At 37.2% G+C, this 20,112-nt stretch overlaps 1 protein-coding gene across 5 annotated transcripts in view; it reads right to left on the minus strand.

Annotated features, from left to right (window-relative positions):
* The window catches only part of ARHGAP20 (Rho GTPase activating protein 20), a 128,145-nt gene that overhangs the window by 40,737 nt on the left and 67,296 nt on the right, over positions 1 to 20,112 (minus strand). For all 5 annotated transcript variants that reach the window (XM_035008892.1, XM_035008888.1, XM_035008891.1 and 2 more), the window contains 2 exons: positions 11,008 to 11,172; positions 3,205 to 3,354 (listed from right to left, as the gene is read on the minus strand). In XM_035008892.1, the coding sequence (XP_034864783.1) occupies positions 3,205 to 3,354; positions 11,008 to 11,172 (315 nt within the window). The remainder of the gene's footprint in view (positions 1 to 3,204; positions 3,355 to 11,007; positions 11,173 to 20,112) is intronic.

The following is a 20,112-nucleotide window of genomic DNA, read 5'->3' on the forward strand; positions in this document are numbered from 1 at the left end:
AGATATAGATATAGATATAGATATAGATATAGATATAGATATAGATAGATATCTATATCTATCTATTTTGAAGAATACATTTGCATAAAACTTGTTTCCACATCTATATCTATCTATATCTATATCTATCTATATCTATATATATAAAATTTAAGATATTGCAGTTTTCAGTTCTAAAATTTTCATTTGGTTCTTTTTTATATTTTGTATTTCTCTGCTGAGAAATCTTTTCATTCATTTCAGTTGGCTTTTCCTTTTACCTAGTGAGCACAATTATAAAAGTTGGTTTAAAGTTCTTTTCTGGTAATTCCAACATGGATCATTTCAGGATTGGTCTCTGTTGATTATCTTTTCTGGTTCTTTGTATGTGAAGAAATTTTAGATCGTATCTGGACATTATGAATATTTTGTTCTGGAGACTGAGTGCTGTTATATTTGCAGTGTTGATGTTTTTATCACAACAGATAACTAACTTGATTAGACTCAACAGCACCTTGGTTCAGGTCTTTTAGCCTTCACTTCAGGTTGCTTTGAGTCTGCTCCATGCATGTCAGCGATCAGTCAGACACGTAGGTAGAATCCATATACAAAATCTGGGGTTTCCCTCCTCTAATACGCTACTTTTTGAGATTTCCTCCCTCACTTTCCCGTGGCTGTGGCTGACTCAGACTCTGTAGTCTGGTTGTTTGGCCAGAAAGATTGGGGGTTTCTGTCAGCTTAGTTGCCCTGCACCATGATATGACTGTAGCCTGCCCTTGGGCCAATGCCTTAAACATAGGAATCTCACCCCCTGCTGGTGCCTCCTTCCAAGTTTCAATTCCTCTCCAAAATCTGCCAACTTGTGTTCGCTTTGCAGATCCTTTAGGTGGTTGTTGTTTGTATTTTGCTCAGAGTTTACAGTTGTTATCTGTAGGGTGGTCAGTCTGTTAAGGCCTCACTCTGCCATACCAGGGCCAGACCTCTTCAAAGCAACTTTTTTCTTAAAATAATCTTTTAATTTTGAAATAAGTTTAGGCTTTCAGGAAAGTTGCTAATAGTACAGAGTCCTTGGATACTTTTCACCTTTTAGTTTCCTAAAGTTATCCTCTTACAATGGCACACCTGTCAAACTAAGAAACCAATACTGGTACATTACTGTTAACTGCATTCTTGACTCTTCAGATTTTGCCAGTTTTTCCGTTAATGTCCTTTTTCTGTCAGAGGACCCAACCCAGGATAACACATTGTATTCAGTTATCATGTCTCCTTAATGATTGGTCTAGGGCAGTTTCTATGTCTTTTCCTGTTTTGTTCTTTCTTTTTTTTTTTTTAACCATGATAATCTGGAAAAGTGCTGGTCAGTTTAACCTATAGAATATCCCCTCAGTTTGTGCCTGTTTGAAGTTTCTCTCATGTTTGTCTGGGGCTCTGGGTTTAAGGAGGAATAACACAAAGGTGAACTACTCTTCTCATCACATTCTATTGAGGGGTACATGGCATCATTAGTGATGTTAATTAACCTTAATCATTTGGTTAAAGTACTATACTTTTTGAAGAATACATTTGTATAAAACTTGTTTCCACATTTTCACTTCTTCTTAAGACAAATTTCATGGAAACTCCTTAATTAAAGGCAACATGTATGGGGTGCCTCAGGTGGCTCAGTCGGTTAAGCATCTGACTCCTGATTTCAGCTCACATCATTATCTCAGGGTTGTGAGATCAAGCCCTGCATCAGGCTCTACAGTCAGCAGGGAGTCTACTTGAGGATTCTCTCTTTCCCTCACCACACTTCCCCTCCTGCCATTCTTCCTCTTTAAAAAAAAAAAAAAAGAGCATGTGGTTTTGCCCCTTCCTAGGTATTACTTCCTTTCACCTGTAACTCCAAGGAGATCAAGCAACAGAAAATGATACTATCTAGAGAAATCTGTCATGGAAAACAACATATGCAGGGAATGATACAAACATATGTTTCTTCCAAGTAAGTTCTTAAAATCTTGTGGTAGGCCAATAATGCATAAAAGAATTTAATGACATGCCTGTTTTTATTAAAAGATTAACAGCTTGGAAAATTCTAGTTATCTGGCTTTAGAATGATGCCTGAGGTGTCTGGTGGTAGTGGGGAGAGAAGAAACCAAAAGAAAAATGTGTGCATGTGAACTCCAACTCTTTAAGTGTAAAACAAACTCTGGACTTGAGCGTGCAGCTATTCAAAATCACAAGTGTGAATTTTGATATGCTCACCCTGACCTGAGAAGTGCCAATTTAGCATGTTCAGGACAAGAGTACAAAGATTATTTATATATTCTCCAACCCTACCCCAGTCAAGGGGTGAGTCTTAGGAAACTGACTTTCACTTCCTGAGTCATAAATTTGCTTTTGATGGTCACATCTTTATGCCAAATCAGAACCTGATGTTCAGTTCAGGCACTCCATTATTTCATGGTATTAACTTTATTTCTATAATTAAAAACTATTTCTTTAGAAAATTGGGAATATAGCGGTGACGGGTAGCTCAGTTGGTTAAGCATCCGACTCTTGATTCTGGCTCAGATCATGATCTCAGAGTCCTGGGATGGAGCCCTACCCTGGGGTCCATGCTCAACAGGGAGTCTGCTTGGGAGTCTCTCTCTCCCTCCCTCTCTCTCTCTGCTCCTCCCGCAGCTTGCTCTCTCTCTCAAATAAGTGAATAAAAAATCTTAATAAAAAAGAAAATTTGGGAGTATAAAACAGTTATTCAAACTTAATTGGACTGTTTCATAAAATTTTTCAATAAAAGTCTATCACAGTGGGTTGAAAAGACCAATTCGAAAGCTCACTATGTAAAACAGTACGTGAACACGAAGGAAGGGGAGGCTGGAGAGCGGCGGCCCCAGAGCTCTGACCACTCCATTCCTTTTCCACAGGCCCTAGGTGCTTCAGTAGAGCCCCTTTAAAAATTACTGGTCATACCAAGATAAACGACTCCAAGGTTCTCAATATTTACCATTACTCTCCACACACTTTAATAAGAAGCTCTTGGGGAGAAATAAGGCCTACAAGTGTCTTTATTGGGGGTATGGTCAAAAGATGAGTTACTGACTTCAGAATAACTCAATCAGAATAAAATATTTTCCTTAAAAAAAAAATCAGAACAAAATTTGATTAACATTTTTCTTTCCATACTAGAAATTACCTAGTTGACTGTATTTTACATGTCAATACAGGAGAAGCTATGGTTCTTACCTGAAAGTGGCCACAAAGTTCACTGTGGGCCAGCCTAAGACAAAGGATTTCACAGCATTGGTGTGGCCTTCTCCCACTTCATCCACACAACTTGCTGTCCACATGTCACTTAATTTTATTTTATTTTTTATCTTAAAGTTGTTGTTATATCTAGAAAGATAAAAACCAGACAGGACTTCTTGTTATTTTGTTTCTTAAATTTTATGAGAGCTTCTGTACTTGTGATAAGAGGACAGTTTCTACTAATCATGGACAAAGAATGTCTTATTCATTGTTTGTAACTTCAGTGCCTACCACAGGAAACTGTAAGGCAGTCGGTTACCTTTGGCCCGAAAAGGTCTTTGAAACATTTGGTGTATTAGTCCTCATGCCTGTGTTTATGGGCAGCAAATAGCCATAAACTGCCTACTTTGTTTTTCTATGTTGAGCATTGCATTTGGATCAAAAATCTAATTTTAAATTTACTGCTATTCTAAAAAATTCATTTATTATTTATAACCTGCCTACTCCAAAAAAATTTGAGTGGCTGAACAAAAGATTAAAGTACACATTATTTATGAAAGTATTTATAAAATTTTCACCTTAGGAGAGATAGATGCACTTAAAAATATTATCTGGAATTAATTAGGGGAATTTTCAATGTATTTCCAACTGAATGGTTACAAGATTTTCTAGTCTTTACAAGCAAAGTTTAGTTTAAATTTCCTTTCTTAAGAATTTTTTCAGATCATTTTCGCATATATTCTGACTAAAATTAAAAAACTATAGCCTAAAAACAGACCCTAACCTAAACTGGAAAAAAAAAAAAAAAAGCAGGAAGTACTATATCTAAGTGGAGTTAACATACTTAATATTTATCTCCAAGGACCCAGAAGGTGATCTACTTTAAGTTGGCAATGAAATTGCTTTTTGACAACTTCTACCTAATCTCCTTTAGAACCTGACATTGAAACCACCATTATCTCTTGATCTAAATTCATAGATTTAATGCTCATCATGGACCCGAGAGTTAGTTAGTTAGAAGGCACTGGGAAAGATAAAGAGAACGCTCACAGAAACTTGCATACTTCCTACCATTCAGAACCATTTGTGGAAATAGAAAAAGCTAACATGAAATCAAAGATACTTCATATGGCAGTATCCCTAAAACTCCTTCATGGAATATTTAAAGGCAGAACTCTTCAGTTAGGATTTATAAAATGAAAAAGGATCTTGCAGGAACTACACAAGAAGGATAGCCTGGATTCAAAGCTTCATTTATACTTCCTGTAGGGCACACTTAATGTAAGTGTAATAGGAAAGAGCCTTGTAGCATAATGATGTCTATGTTTCATTTCAATATTTTTCATCCTGTTGCTACGAATCTTTAGATTTTTAAAAAATGAAACAGACTCAATTGAAGATAAAATCTTATTTCTTTTTATTTTCTTGCTAAAAAATCTTATTTTTTGATAGTGCCTATTTAGGTAATATAAAACTGAAACTACAAATTGTTTGGAAAGAAAGGTATGTTCCCCTTTCTCTTTTTACACAGTTTGTGTTTCCTAATGCAGGTCTCTCTCTATATCAGATACTTCAGATACCAGGTGGGAACTTATCACATTTACTGCCTTGGAAAAAAATCATTGCAATGATTCTTTCCCTAGATCAATAAAGTGTCAAGATTATCCACCTCCTGCTACAAGAAGTTAATCTAAAAGTGTAAACAATCACTTCCATTCTATTGGCTAATATTTACTGAGAACTTCTCATGTGCCAGTCAGTCATTGTGGTAAACACGTTACACACATTATTTAGTTTAATCCTCACTTTATAGATAAAGAAATGGAGCCATGGAGAGATTTAACTAAGTAACTTGCCAGAAGTCAAATAGCTTAACTAGAACAGCTAGAATCTGAACTTGAACAGTGTTGACTTCTGAACTTATTTAATGCTCTTAACTACTATGGATCTATAAAAAGCCCTGGATATTGTTGGTCTTATAAAGCATCTGGATGGAAGTATCTTACCATGAAGTTCCCTTCAGCTTTTCTATTTTCAGCCTTTTTTTTTTTTTTTTAAAGTTTTATTTATTTGAGTAATCTCTACATCCAACGTGGGGCTCGAACTCCTGACCCTGGAGATCAAGAGTTGGATGCTCTTCTGACTGAGCCAGCCAGGCGCCCCCAGTCTTACTTTTTTCTCCCTCTGTACCTACAAGGCTTTGTGATAAGACTGTTTACTATGGAGGTGGAGAGGAATCTCATAAACACTTATGTCCACAAAGATAAATGGAGTAGCTTCAAAGTACTTAAAACCAGTATTAAATAAAATTTTACATTTAGTCCTGGTGTCATAGTGTCTCTTCATATTTTTCACACTCAATTTCCAATAGTATTAGACTATTCTAATTGAAATTTCAAAGTATGAATCTAATGTGAACTGGCTGAAAAAAACAAAATAACAACCCCAAAAGTAATTCTTTATTTCCACAGTGTAGTCCCTTACTACAGATTTTTTTTTTTAAAGATTTTATTTATTTATTCATGAGAGACAGAGAGAGGCAGAGGGAGAAGCAGGCTCCCAAGGAGCAGGGAGCCCGATGCGGGACTCGATCCCAGGACCCTGGGATCATGACCTGAGCCGAAGGCAGACGCCCAATGACTGAGCCACCCAGGCGTCCCTACAGATTTGTTAAGATGAGAGATCTATGGGGCGCCTGGGTGGCTCAGTTGGTTGAGCGACTGCCTTCGGCTCAGGTCATGATCCTGGAGTCCCTGGATCGAGTCCCGCATCGGGCTCCCTGCTCAGCGGGGAGCCTGCTTCTCCCTCTGACCCTCCCCCCTCTCATGCGCTCTCTCTCTCTCATTCTCTCTGTCTCAAATAAATAAATAAAATCTTTAAAAAAAAAAAAAAAAGATGAGAGATCTATTTCCCTATTTTCCTGTGTTCCAATCTTTATACTGGAAGGAATCCCAGTGAATTGCTGAAATACACAGGATTCTAGGGATTTCCCTCCATTCGAAGATGGAGATGTTTTACTAAGTATGTTTGGAGTAGAGGACATGGTGTCTGATGGTAATTCTACTGATAATGAATAAATAACCACAACTTTTTTTTCTCTTCATCTTACTGACATAAGTAGATCTCGTCATTATTTCCCTGCTTGCTCAGGAAATAACAATCTGAGAAAAGTGGAGGCTTGAGAAGGTGTGAGGTCACTACAGTCACTTCCTCTCAGTAAATTCCACATGGCTGCTCTACAGTTATGGATGGAATAGTGACTTCTTTCTACATACTTTCACGTTTTCAAACATTATCTTAAAAGATGAAAAGCCATAATTCTATTGGAAAAATATCTTTTTATTTAGCTTTCTAATGAATATCAAAAGTGGTCACAAAGGTCCCTTTCAGTTTTAATACTTATTCTAATGACATATGGAAAAGAAGGACAATAAACTCAACAGAATTTTAGGTAAACACTGTTAACATTCAGCACAAAGTGAATAAAATACTTTGGCCAATAAAAGGAAAAAATTAAAAACCCTTTGTGCTAGTTCACTCACTAAAATCCACTTGGTTTCACTAAGTAAATATGGGGCAGCTGGTAATTAGTTATCTCACTGGAATTTATTTCTATACCATCAACCTATGGACTGAAAGCAGTTTCTAAAGGAAGCCTGAAGATGAGCTGAAGTAATATCGAACTTAACAGTGAATTTGTTCACCAAGTACATGATTAAGCACTAATATCATTTCAACAAATTAATGATCAAGGGTACAACCCAATCGTCCATCAAAGGGTGAGAAGTGACAGGGAAGACATAGGTTTAGTATTACAGGGGACTAGTTCTTCTTGGTTGCTGTTTATTTCAGGAAAAACTTAAGGTTCTTATTAAGAAGCATCTGTGAATGTATCAAATGTTATCTATTAAAATGACCATATGATGATAAATTCTTGGCAACATTTTTGCAAGGTGGCAGTATTCAATAATAATGATTACTTTCTCAAATCTATATGTCCTCTTCATCTCAAGAGTCTTAGGCTTATGCCCACCTACTCCCCAAATTAACTTAGATCACTCACACTTTTTAATATCCACAATAAATGTAGAAAGTTCTTAAAATAATCTTTCATGAACCGACTCTCTTAAATAAAAACAGAATTCAATCAACTGTTAATAGATTTTGTCATACATTTAAGTAGACACAGAGTTCTTTCAAAAGCAGTATGTGAGGGCGCCTGGGTGGCTCAGTCGTTAAGTATCTGCCTTTGGCTCAGGTCATGATCCCAGGGTCCTGGAATCAAGTCCCACATCAGGCTCCCTGCTCAGCGCGAAGCCTGCTTCTGCCTCTCCCACTCCCCCTGCTTGTGTTCCCTCTCTCACTGTCTCTCTATCTCTGTTGAAAAGTAAATAAAATCTTAAAAAAAAAAAAAAAAGCAGTATGTGAAAAAAATGGTGTTCACCTTATGTGAGAAAGGGGCAGTCAAAATAAAGTCAGCTCTACAGGTAAATGATAGGCCTAGATTTGACATATTTTTAAAACAGCAATTTTCTAGTGGTAAAGAAACTATATAAAAGGTTTTCCAGCAAAACACTATATGGGTTACATAAAACCACTTAGACATTAGCAAAAACCAGAACAATAAATGACAGGTAAGAAAACAAAAGTTTTCTACTCTAAATATTATCATAATTGTTAAGGAAAAAGCATCTAAAAAAGGTGAAGAAAATATTTTCCTACATAAGAACTGAATACATATTACAAGTAAATAGTCTCTAAGGTCCTAAAGTCCAGGAAATGGATTATTAAAATAAGTTTTTGTTGTTTGCTTATCTACCTGCAGGCTGAGCACAAAACTAGGCACATAATGGGTACAATGGGGGAACAGTACCAAGGGCCAGCCACTGGAAATAAGGCCTAGATTAAAACCCCAGCTCAGCCATTTCCTATTATATACCCTTGGACAAACCCCCCTGAGTCTCAGTATTCATTATCTAAAACAACTCTTGTCTTGTAGGATTGTTAGGAAAATGTAATAAGATCTTTGTGATTCTCTTATCATAATACCAAGCATACAGAACCCATCCAGTACATTCTAAGTAAAGAAATGGCAACCAATCTACATTAAAAAATGATTTGTTCCTCTATCAATAGCATATAGCTTTAAATGGACTTAGTACAAAGGCTTGGAGGGAAAGAATTTTCTTTCTCTATATTCTTTATAACATTAAATCTACTTCCAAAACTACATTGTAGGCATTACTTATATTCAAAACATGTTTTAAGCTTTGCCTGATTTTGAGTTGCGTTCCATTGTGGTTGGAAAAAGATTTCAATCTTACTAGTTTTGTTAAGACTTGAGATATCACGTCACACTGTCAGAATGGCTATAAAAAAAAAAACAAACCCCAAAAACAAAGCAAACAAAAAAAAAGCCAAAAAGACAACAAATATTGGTAAGGACATGGAGAAATTGGAGCCCTTGTACACTGTTGGGGAATGTAAAATGGGGCAGCCACTATGGAAAACAATATGGAAGTTTTTCAAAAAATTAGAAACAGAAATATTATATGATCCAGAAATCCCACTTCTGGGTATTTATCAAAGAACTGAAATCAGGATCTTGAAGAGATACTAACACTCAAGTTCAGTGCGGCACTATTTACAATAGCCAAGGTGTGGAAACAACCTAAATGTCCACTGATGAATGAATGGATAAAAAAAATGTGGTCTATACATACAACAGAATATTATTCAGCCTTAGAAAAGATGGAAACCCTTCAATATGCATTAACCCAGATTAACCTGGAGGACGTTATGCTAACGAAATACACCAGTCACAGAAGGACAAACACTGTGTGATTCCACTTATATGAGGTCTCTAAATTAGTCAAACTTATAAAATCAGAGTGGAATGTTGGTTGCCAAGGGCTAGGGGAGGGAGAAAATGAGGAATTGCTAATAAACGAGCATTAAGTTTCAGTTATGCCAGATGAATACATTCTAGAGATGTTAACTAATAGGCACGGTGTTGTATGTATGTTAGTTAACACTACTGGATTGTACACTTAAAGATTTGTTAAGAGGGTAAACCTCATGTTAAGTGTTCTTACCATAATGGAAAAAAAAGACTTTTTTTTCCTAAGGAAAAAACCTAACACATTCTGAAACCATTTTCTTATTTTTATCTTTGCCTTTAAGTTTTAAAAAATGTATCAATGGTTCACTAAGCATTCTATACAGTTTCTTACTAGTTAAGTATTTAGTTAGATCCTTTACTCATCGCATAAGAAAGACTATAATGCTATAAAAGCAAACAAAAACTTTCTATGGAAGAATTTTCTATGAAATCCATAAGAAAAGGAGTAACAGAGACAGCAGACTCTGAAGATGGACCTATGTTCAAATGTGGGCTACTAATTACTACCTTTGGGATATCGGTAAAGTAATTTAACTTCTCTGAGTATCAATTTCTTCTGTAAAAAGAGACAAATAATATCTGCCTGATAGAACGGTTATGCAGGTTAAAGTCTCTAGAAAAATACCTAACATACAATAAGATCTAAATAAATGTGAGGTCTCTACTGTTACTAAAATCATATTAATAGTGTTATTAAATTATATTACAATCCCTTTGAATAAAATCCCAACTCCTTATCACAGCTGTTGTTGCACCCGGCCTCCGAGATGGCCCCCAACGGTCCTCGCTTCCTGATATTCGCACCCCTCGCACAGCTGTCTTCCATGCTGCACTAAGGCTGGTCTGTGTGGCCAATAGCATATGTCAGAAATGACAGTATGCCACCTCCAAAATTAGGTTATGAAGGACTGTGGCTTCTATTTGGGGTGTTCTTTCGCTTGCCTACATCTATCTCACATGCCTGGATCTTCCACTTCGGAGGAAGCAATACCATGTCATGCATGAGCAGCCCTGTGGAGACACCCCCATGGAGAGGAACTACAGGGTCTGGCCAACAGCCAGGGAGGAACTGAGGCCTGCCAGCGTCCACACAAGTGAGCGGGGAGGTCAACAGCTTGACTGCAACCTCATGAGGACCTGTGAGCCAGAACCACCAGCAAAACCACTCCTCAGTCTGAGATTCCTCAGTCTGAGATGAGTGTTCCTGAGTATGAGATGTCTGTAGTTATAAACTGTGGTTTTGGGGTAATTTGTTACATGGGAATAGATAATATAGCTGACAAGGTCCTGATAACCTGATCCTTGTCTATTTCTCCAACCTCAATTCATATTGTCCTTCTGCTCCTTATGCTCCCGTTATAGAGGCTTTCCTTTGGCTCCTTCAAAGGGCCAAGCTTTTCCCACCACCTTTGGGTCTGCTCTTCCCTCTGCCTAGAATGCTCATCCTCCTAATATCTGAATGACTGGTTGCTTTTCAGCCTTCAATGATTTTCTTTTTCCTGACTATACCTACTTAACATATATCCCATATTTTACTTCACCCTGTACTCAATTTTCTTCATAGCACTAATCACAATCTGTAATTTCTCCCACACGTTAGGATAAAAGTGCCAAAAAAGCAGAGACCATACCCATCACATTCTGTACTGTATCCCCTATACGTATTCAGAACAGGGGACAGAGTGGGACCTAAATGAACACTCACTGAATGAATCAACAATTAAAACTTTCTTTTTGCAAAAATAAAATAAAACAAAACTATAAAGCTCACTTCAGATATTAGTTATGGTAAGAGAGGCCTGACATTCTTTACAGTAAGCACTGACTAGAAAGGTTATCTTTGTTAGTGGGAATGCAATTTTATAATGATAACTGGGAGAGGTTTACAGTATACTTACTTGATTTTGGCCACAACAAACAGATCGTTGAACAGGAAAAGATGCCGCTCCTGCCTCTGCAGACCTCGTTTGAGCTCTACCCGGCCATCAATTAGCAGAGTCCTACTGGAACACACAAATGAGGAGAGAAATGTACATGTGTCCACGCTGGCAGCAGGACTTTCCCTGGAACAGATCAAACACCACAGATCTTTAGTCAAATGATCAAATATAGGATCGAGCTCTATAAAATTATAGCTTCTGGCTGGTCAAGAAATATACAGCTCTCTGTCTTTTTAATGCAATGGCATAGTTTCCTAATTGGTCCCTCAGTCTTTCTCTACACAGTGGTCTTTTACATCTCATTATGAAATTTTTCAAACATGATGCAAAATTTTAAGTTTTATAATAAACCCATTTATACCCCAACCTGGATTTTACCATGAAAATTTTACTGTATTCGCTTTATTATATATATATCCAACTATCTATCCTTCTAACTATTCGATAATCCATTCCATTTTTAGCATTTCAGTGTAAACTGTATACAGCAGTACATTTCTCCTTAAATACTTCGGCATGAACATCATTAACTAAAGTTCAATATTTACTTATAATTTAAAGAAATGAGTGTACAATGAAATGCAGAGATCTTAGGTATATATTCACTGAGTTTTCACAAATGTATTCACCCGCACGGTTTAAAACTTTATCAAGTTAGGAAGATCATCATCACAGCAAAGTATTTCCTCTTGTCCCTTCTCAGTTGGATATTTTAGCTGAAGACGGCTTCTATGTACTGACCTCTGGGTTGTTTATTTCTTCACTGCAGGCTGAGACCATCAGCTCAAAAGTATACCGGCACCAAACTTACCTTTTTACCCGCCCAATTATTTTAAAAATTGCCCCCATTTGTAGCTTGACTGCTTTGCATGTGTCACATAACTACACCCGATCTCTGCTAGCCTTGATAAGACAGAGCAGTGATGGTAAGACTCCAAGTCACTGCTGCCCATCAGAGTTCTCTTCCCTGCTATGCTACTGAACTAGCTCCCCGAGATGTGTAAGCTCCAGGGACCCCCTCTCCAATCTTCCTCACCTCAGGAGTTCCCTTGCCCTTCTCCCCTTCTGGATGGTGGTCCTTTGACCACAAGCCTCCAGACAGTCTCATGCCATAAGGGACTTCCTTTCTCCTGCAACCCTGCCCAATGATAGCTTTTTCTTTGTTCAGTCCCTAAATCCCTCAAATTCCTTACAATAGTCAATCCCCACCCTGTCACCCTCAAGGCAACCACTCTTCTTTTTCTCCACCGAAGACTAGTTTTACCTGTTCTACGATTTCACATAAACTGAGCCGCCATATGCACTTCTTTGTGGAAGCTGTTTTTTAGTCAGCTTTTATCAGTAATCCATTCCTTTATGCTGCTGAATACTATTCCACTGCATAAATCTATCAAAGTTTGTTTATTCATTCTCCTATTGATGGGCTGGGCTCTTTCCAGTTTTTAGCTATTACGAATAAAACTGCTATTAAACACTGTACTGGTCTTTTTGTGACCCATGTTTTAATTTCTCTTGAAGAAAATCTAAGAATGGAACTGTTGGGTCACAGAGCAGGTAGATGTTTAATTTTAGAAAAAACTGCCAGGTAGCTTTCCAAAGTGGTTGTTATCAATTTTTATTCCCAACAATATTGCAGGGGAGTGCCAGACACTCGACAGCCTTACCAACACTTGATGTTGTCAGTCCTTTAAATTTTGGCCATTCCAGTGGGTACACAGTAATGTCTCATTACAATTTTAATTTGCACTTCTCTGATGACTAATGACGTTGAACGCTCATGTTCTTTTTGGTTGTTTGTATATTTTCATTTCTGAATCATCTTAAAATCTTTTGCCAATGTAGAAAAACTGGGTTATATATCTTTTTATTACTGAGTTATAGGAATTTTTTTATATATCTTGGATACTCGCATCCTTTGTCAGATATGTTTTACAAATAGTTTTTCTTTGCTGCCTGTATACTTTCTTGTGTTTTTGATGAAGTTTTTAAGTTTTGATGGAGTCTAATTTATCATTTCTGTTGACCGAAGAAATCTTCACCCACCTCCAAGTCAAAGAAGATATTCTCTAATGTTTTTCACTAAAATCTGTATAATTTTAGTTTTTACATCTAGGTATATGATCTCTCTCAAATTAACTGCAGCTTATGGCATAAGGCAGGGGCTAGGGTTCATTTTGCCTTTCTATATGGATACCATATTACTCAGCACCATGTGCACGGAAGACTTTCTCTTCCTCAATGGATTGCTTTGGCACCTTTGTTAAAATTACATAAGTATTAAGCATGGGTCTATTTCTAGGCTTTCTCTTCTGTTCCACTGATCTGTTTGTTAATTCTTATGCTAGATACACATTGTCTTCTAATTTTACCTTTACAGTAAATCATGAAATCAGGTAGTATATATCTACCAACTTTTTCTTGTTTGAGGCTGCTTTGGATAGTCTAAGTCTTTTGTATTTCCATATACATTTCAGCGATTAATAAAGATGAACACAAGAGAAAAAGGCTATTGTGGCAGGGGAAGAAGAGATGACCTCAGTTTCAAATATACTTTGTTTGAAATTATCAGTGGACTAGGTGGTATGGAGAAACCAGCCAGGCAGCTAGCACTTAGAAGAGATGTCAGAATGAGATGTAGATCTGGTGATCATCCAAACACAGGTGCATATATGCTATGGGAATGGCTGAAACTGCATAGGGAAGGAGCACAGAATATGAGAAAAAGGCAGAAAACACCTCCCTGAGAAAAGATGTGATTTGAAGTGGTGAGGAAAAGAGAATCTGTGAGCAAGGTGGAGGCTGCTGAAATTGGTAGAGGGGTAACAAGTTGAAGCCTGAAAAGATGTCTGGGAAAAAAATCAGTTGGTCATTAAGACCTTCAAGAAAATAGTTCCAGGAGATTGGTGAGGTTCTGCAGAACGTGAATGGCCTGGAGCCTGAGGAACTAAGGAATGAGAAAGGAAGAACTGAAGTCTGGTTCTGGTTATTTTTTAGCAGCTTAGCACTACAAGGTCACTTTAAAAGGAAAGGCAGGAAAAGGAGAGAAACAATTAGCCCTGAAGGTGGGTGTTATTACCCCTCATTTTGCAGATTTGGAAGCTGATGTTCAGAGCAGTTAAAATACACAGCTACTAAGTGAGAGAGATTTACAAGTAAGTATGGTTTCAAAACATGTACTTAAAAAAATTCCATGTAGCCTTTCAAAAGGACAAGCATTTCATTCATATTGACTCATCCCTCATCCACCCAAGGTAACTGAACTTAACTAGTTTAGGACTTAATGGGAGTGGGGGAAGAAGTGGGTTCATCCAAGCTTTTTTGCCAAGCAGTGTGACACAGTGACTTATTTGGCTGCCTCAGTTTCCGCATCTGTAAAGGCAGCTGGACTGGAAGATCTTGAAACAGTTTTTATAATCTGTATACCAGACTAAGTATAAAAACATGTACTCAAAAGGTGGAATTAATATTACTGATGAGAAGGAAACAGATAATGGATATGGTTAGCAAGCAACCCTAACCTACAGTTTATAAATACAGAGATAAGCATAGTTGAGAGTCACCTCAGGGAAACAAGTCAGAGTTGAAATAAAATAAAAACCAAGAGACATAATAACAAAAATAGCAATAAGAACTGAAAAATGTTTATTAGTCTAATGGAGCTCAAAGAACAAGAATTTGTCAGAGTCTCCATCAAAGTACAGGGTATAAGAGGCCATGTCCTGTCATCCCAAGTATCTGGTTCAGGTGATAGCCACAAAAAGCGGAGATTCTCGGTTATCCATGTTTCTTGGGTTGGAACAGTATGGGTCACAGGGTCTGTTCTCCCTTGGGTATACTACACAACTGAGGGCTCTCTGAGATAATATCTGAGTGGTCAGCCATCTGTTCTCTGTTACAATTATCCTCAAAGTGTGGTCCCCAACAAGTAGCATCAGCATCAACTGGTAACTTCTTACAAATGCAAATTCTGAGGACCACCACAGACTTAAGGAATCAGAAACTTGGGAGGGCTGGCTCAGCAGTCTGTATTTTAACAAGCTCTTCAGATAATTCTAATGCACGCTGAAGCTTGAGAACCACTGCTGTCCAAAACTCTGTAACACCTTCTGGCTCTAACATTCTAAGAGTCTACAACTCTGTATTCGAAGTATTAGTGGCATATATTTCTACTTCAGGTAAGGTGAACTTCTGAGAGCCGTTCCATCATTTCCTGTAGTTTTGAGGCTACAGTTAACTCTCTGAGGAAGTGAAAGCCATTATGCTCACTAAATACTAATTAAGCACATACTGTATGTAATTTAAAGAGATGTATAAATGGGGAACAAAGACAGTAAACCAATCAGAGTCCTTTGAAAGAAAAGGGAAAGGGAGTTTCTCTGTTTAATACTGCAGATTGGAATTAGGCAATGAGAAAAGGCCCATCATAGAGAAAAATCATTTCTATTTCAAATTCTTTTGGGATGGGGAGTGGGAGGAGGCATAATGGCATCTTTTATTATGTAGTAATTTTCAAATTTATAGAAAAAAAGAACAAAATTTCACTTGCTGTTATGAAAATTGAGCAAGGACAAGGCTAGCAAGCAATGAATCGATGAAGGAATGGTTAACACAGATAGCATTTTACACAGCTTTAGTTTCTCTATCTCCAGACAGAAAAGCTTTGCAAGGAGAAAGGTCATCTTTTGCATTTTGGTTTTAAGTTCAATAAGTAACTGCTTTTTAATTATAATTATAAACCATCAGATAGGGGTGCCTGGGTGGCTCAGTCACTTAAGTGTCTGCCTTTGGCTCAAATCATGATCTCAGGGTCCTGGGTCGAGCCCCATGTTGGGCTCCCTGCTCGGTGGGAGCCTGCTTCTCCCTCTCCCTCTGCCTGCCCCTCCCTCGGCTTATGCTCTTTCTCTCTCTCAAATAAATAATTAAAAAAATAATAAACCATCAGATAGCAGTATAGTTTAAATTAGGGATCCTTAAACTATTACTCAAAGTTTGCAACCATAAATAGTTTAGGCTTTGTGGGCCATATGGCCTCCGCTGTCAACTTAGTCAGCTACCTAAATGAACACGTGTGGCTATGAGCCAATCAAACTTTATTTGCAAAAACAGGCTGCTTGTCTGGGCCATAGTTTGATGACTCCTGGTTTAAACAATAGTTCTAAATCATTTAAATGCTCGTAAATAAAGACTAATCTGAAACAATTAGGGAATTAGAATTGTTTGTTTGTTTGTTTGGGGTTAGTGTAGGCCAAAATTTAATTAGGTTATTGTTTAAAAAAAATGTTTTGCATTTTAAAGCAACTCCAAAGGATTTTCATACATAATAACTCACTTTCCACCTCACAACACTTTCAAATAAGTAGATGGTAGTATGGGGGAGAATCCAAAATGAAGTTAAAATATTTTTCTTTTTCATTGTGGATTTATCAATATACATGTCGGCAGTCTGTCATTTTGAAGATCCACATATAAGTATGGCAAGAGATACCTCACGACTTTAGCAAGCTAAGCATTGGTTAAAAAAAAATACAACCAACATTCATGCAGTAGTCTGGAGTAAAGATAAACATCTCAGTACTCACATAATTTAAAATGAAAAAAATCTGTCCTAGAAGGAAACAAAAGCACACATAACCTTTGTGTTTTTAAAATTACAATCTTAATCAGTGTTTCCTACTTAAAAATGTATTTCTCAATTATGTGACTCTGAAGTGTTTATTTTTATTCTGAGTGCAATGTAGATGTGTTTATTTTAGTCTTTTAGAGTATGGAAATGGGGAGGAGGGCAAGATTGTAACCTTCTATTTAGCCTCTTAATATAGCCTGATTAGGATTTACAAGTTATAATTAACAGAGCTCTAAGATGATCTAACAAATACAAGCTGAGTCTAAGAATTAACCTGCTGCCGGTTTCTTATATATTAACATTCTATTTTCAAATAGGTTTGTGAAGTCATTTCTAAAAGGCAAAAAGGAATTTTAGAATCTTAGTAATGTTTTACTAAAACTAGATAATAGCTTTCACGAAACTTGGCCACAGTAATACCTCTTAATATTTATTACTAAGGCTCATTGTAAAAGTGAGTTTACTTTTAGGTACAGTTTTAGAGGTGGTGGTGTTTCATCTTAAATCACAGAAGAAGAGAAACTAAAATTCAGAATACTTTTTGAAAATGTCTATATTTGTAAGTGATAATTAATTAGTAATTATGATGGCAAGTACTAGGTAGGATCTTGATAACCTCAAAGCCTAGCACATGGTCACCGCTCATTTCAAATGTCATCTCTTCCATAAAAATTTTCTTTCAGTTGAACTCTTGATTGGTATCTCTTAGGTGATATCTAGCACTTAGATCCTGCCTTGTACCTCTGAAATATTCTCATTCAACATGTATTGGGTCTATGACTACTGTATAATAAATTGATTCTTTGTACAGTGATAGGGTTGCCTTTGGTGCATGCCTGCCATGCACCAGGTGCTGGAGATAGTCGTGGTCCCTGGTGGCAGGGGGTTAGTCACGTGACAGCTATATCAGACAAGTAACACAATGACAAACTAGTGAGGTATGTGCAGTAAGAGAACTTCAGAGGACTGGGGGTACAGAGAGGGACAACAATAGGAGTCCCTATCTGAGACTGGATTGGTTAGAAAAGTTTCTTGGAGGAACCAAAGTCTTAAAGGATAGGCTGACCACTGAAGGCTGAAGGGCAGTCTAAGTAGGAAGAAGAGCACAGCAAACATGCCTGGTTTGGGGCAGTAACTGTGGGAAGTTCAGAAAGACCAGAGTGATGAAGGCCTGAGAGGAGGAGTGGCACATGAGGAAGGGGCCATATTACGGATCACATTTAGACTTTATGTGAAAGCACAAAAGATTTTAAGCAAGACAGGGTGTTTTGTAATTTGCCGAAGAAAACGGATGAGGGCAAGCTTAGAGGAAAAGAGACCTTTAGGAATTTACTGCAATAATCTTAGGCAAGAAATGTCATGAACCTGAGTTGGCAGCGAGAAAAGGACAGAAGATATAGGGAAAAAAAACATATCAAAGAGATATTAAAAATACAAACTGTGCAAATTTGCAAATTGATTAGTTATGGGGGTGAGATAAGAGATAGAACTAAGAAAAGAATATAATCTCAGCACCCAGCCTTTATTTATTTATTTTTATTTTTCATCTAACACATATCTGCTAAGCATCTCTATGTGTCGGCGAGGCATCGGGCTAAATGGTGAAGATATGGGGTAGGCCACTTAGATTTATCCTCTACTCTTGTGAAACTCTGAGTCTGGCTCTACCGTCAGCCACGGTCTTGACATCACCCATCATTTTTGCTCAGTTCCCTTTGTAGCGGAGGTTGAAAGCCACAGTCCACAATCATTTTATCTGGCCCACCCAGAGGTTTCAAAAACATTTGGTTTTGAATATCCAGTTCACCACATTTCCCTCTCTTGCCACTTTTTTCTGTTTACTGCACCTCCCAGGGACCTGAAAGCATTTAAGTCTGTGATTCAAGCCTTAGTGTTACTGTCTTTTCAACTAGCTTAATTTTTAGTTTTTTTTTTTTAAATCATGATTAATTTATACACAAGATAAAATTTGTCACTTGAAGCATTCTAAAATGTTTTATTCAGTGGCATTTAGTATATTCACAGTGTTGTGCAACCATCACCACTATCTAGTTCCCAATATTCTCATCATCCCCAAAGAAATACCTGTACCTATTAAGCAGGAACTACCTGTTCCCCACTCTACCCAGTCCCTGGCAGTGACAAACTTCTTCCTGTCTCTATGGATTTGCCTAGTCCAGATATTTCAGATCCCATCATATGTGGCCTTTTGTGTCTGGTTTCTTTCACCTGGCATCATGTTTTCCAGGTTCATCCATATCTGTCAGTACTTCATTCCTTTTCATTGCCAAATAATATTCAATTGTATGGATGGACCACATTTGTCGATCCATTCATTAGTTGATGGTCATTTGGGTTTTTCTGCCTTATGACTATTGTGAATAGTGCTGCTTTAAAAGTTCATGTACATATTTTATCTGAACATCTATTTTGGGGTCTTTTTTTTTTTTTTTTTAGTATATACTCAGGAGTGCAATTTCTGGGTCATACAGTAATTGTTTAAGTTAATGAGAAAGTGCCAAACTCTTTTCCACAGTGGCTATGTGATTATACATTCCCATCAGCAGTGTGAGGGCCCATACTTTTGACTCTTCTCTCTTTGGTCTCCACATACAATCACATTTTATCTTTTAAGGGTATTCAAATAAAAAATAAAAAATAAAATCTCCTGAGTCTAGACACTCACAACCTCTCCTATAGTTTGTAATGAACTCCTACTTCCTTGCTCTCCCTTCTTTAATCTATACTACTCACTTCTTACTTCTATCTCATCAATCTTCTGACACACATTGTCAATGATCAGGGCATGTACACTGTCTAAAGAGTCATCCCAATTTATTAACCTAGCTTTCAAGTTCTAACATCTATTTTAACCTAACCGGTTGATGATATCTCACATTGGACCTCTCCATATTGCCTGTGTAAAAGGTAACCTTTGTGAGTCTTAAGAGAATTAGTCCAGAAGCAATTTAGAACAAAAAGACAGGACTACTGAAAGGAAGCCACAAAACCTACTATCAACATCAAAATTCTATCTTTTTCAGCAATAAGAATTTGTCCATTAGATATTCATCTCAAACAGGTAACATTAAAAGCACATTTTCAGAAAATCTAGTCTAAAGCGATTAGCGGTCTTACTGACAGGATAAAACATGGGAAAGCCTATTTACATTTCAACAGTCATCACCCAGAAAAAATTACATTCAAATTACTGAAGAAAACTGTACATAGATGATAATGTGATGTGGCTGCATGCAATTTGTGCATCATGTCCACCTCAAATTCACTTCCCTGCTGCATCCTGTAGCTCATATTATACGGTCTGAACTCTGACTTTGTGTTGTAGAACCTCAGAGCCTAGTGATGATGTTGATAATCAAGATCAAAATGAACGAAGTTAGGATAAGCGTTTGTAGAGTACACAGAAGAATGGCTGGATA

Source organism: Mirounga leonina, unplaced genomic scaffold (assembly GCF_011800145.1).
Source record: "Mirounga leonina isolate KUSES-001 unplaced genomic scaffold, KU_Mleo_1.0 Mir_153, whole genome shotgun sequence".
NCBI classification, from domain to species: Eukaryota; Metazoa; Chordata; class Mammalia; order Carnivora; family Phocidae; genus Mirounga; species Mirounga leonina.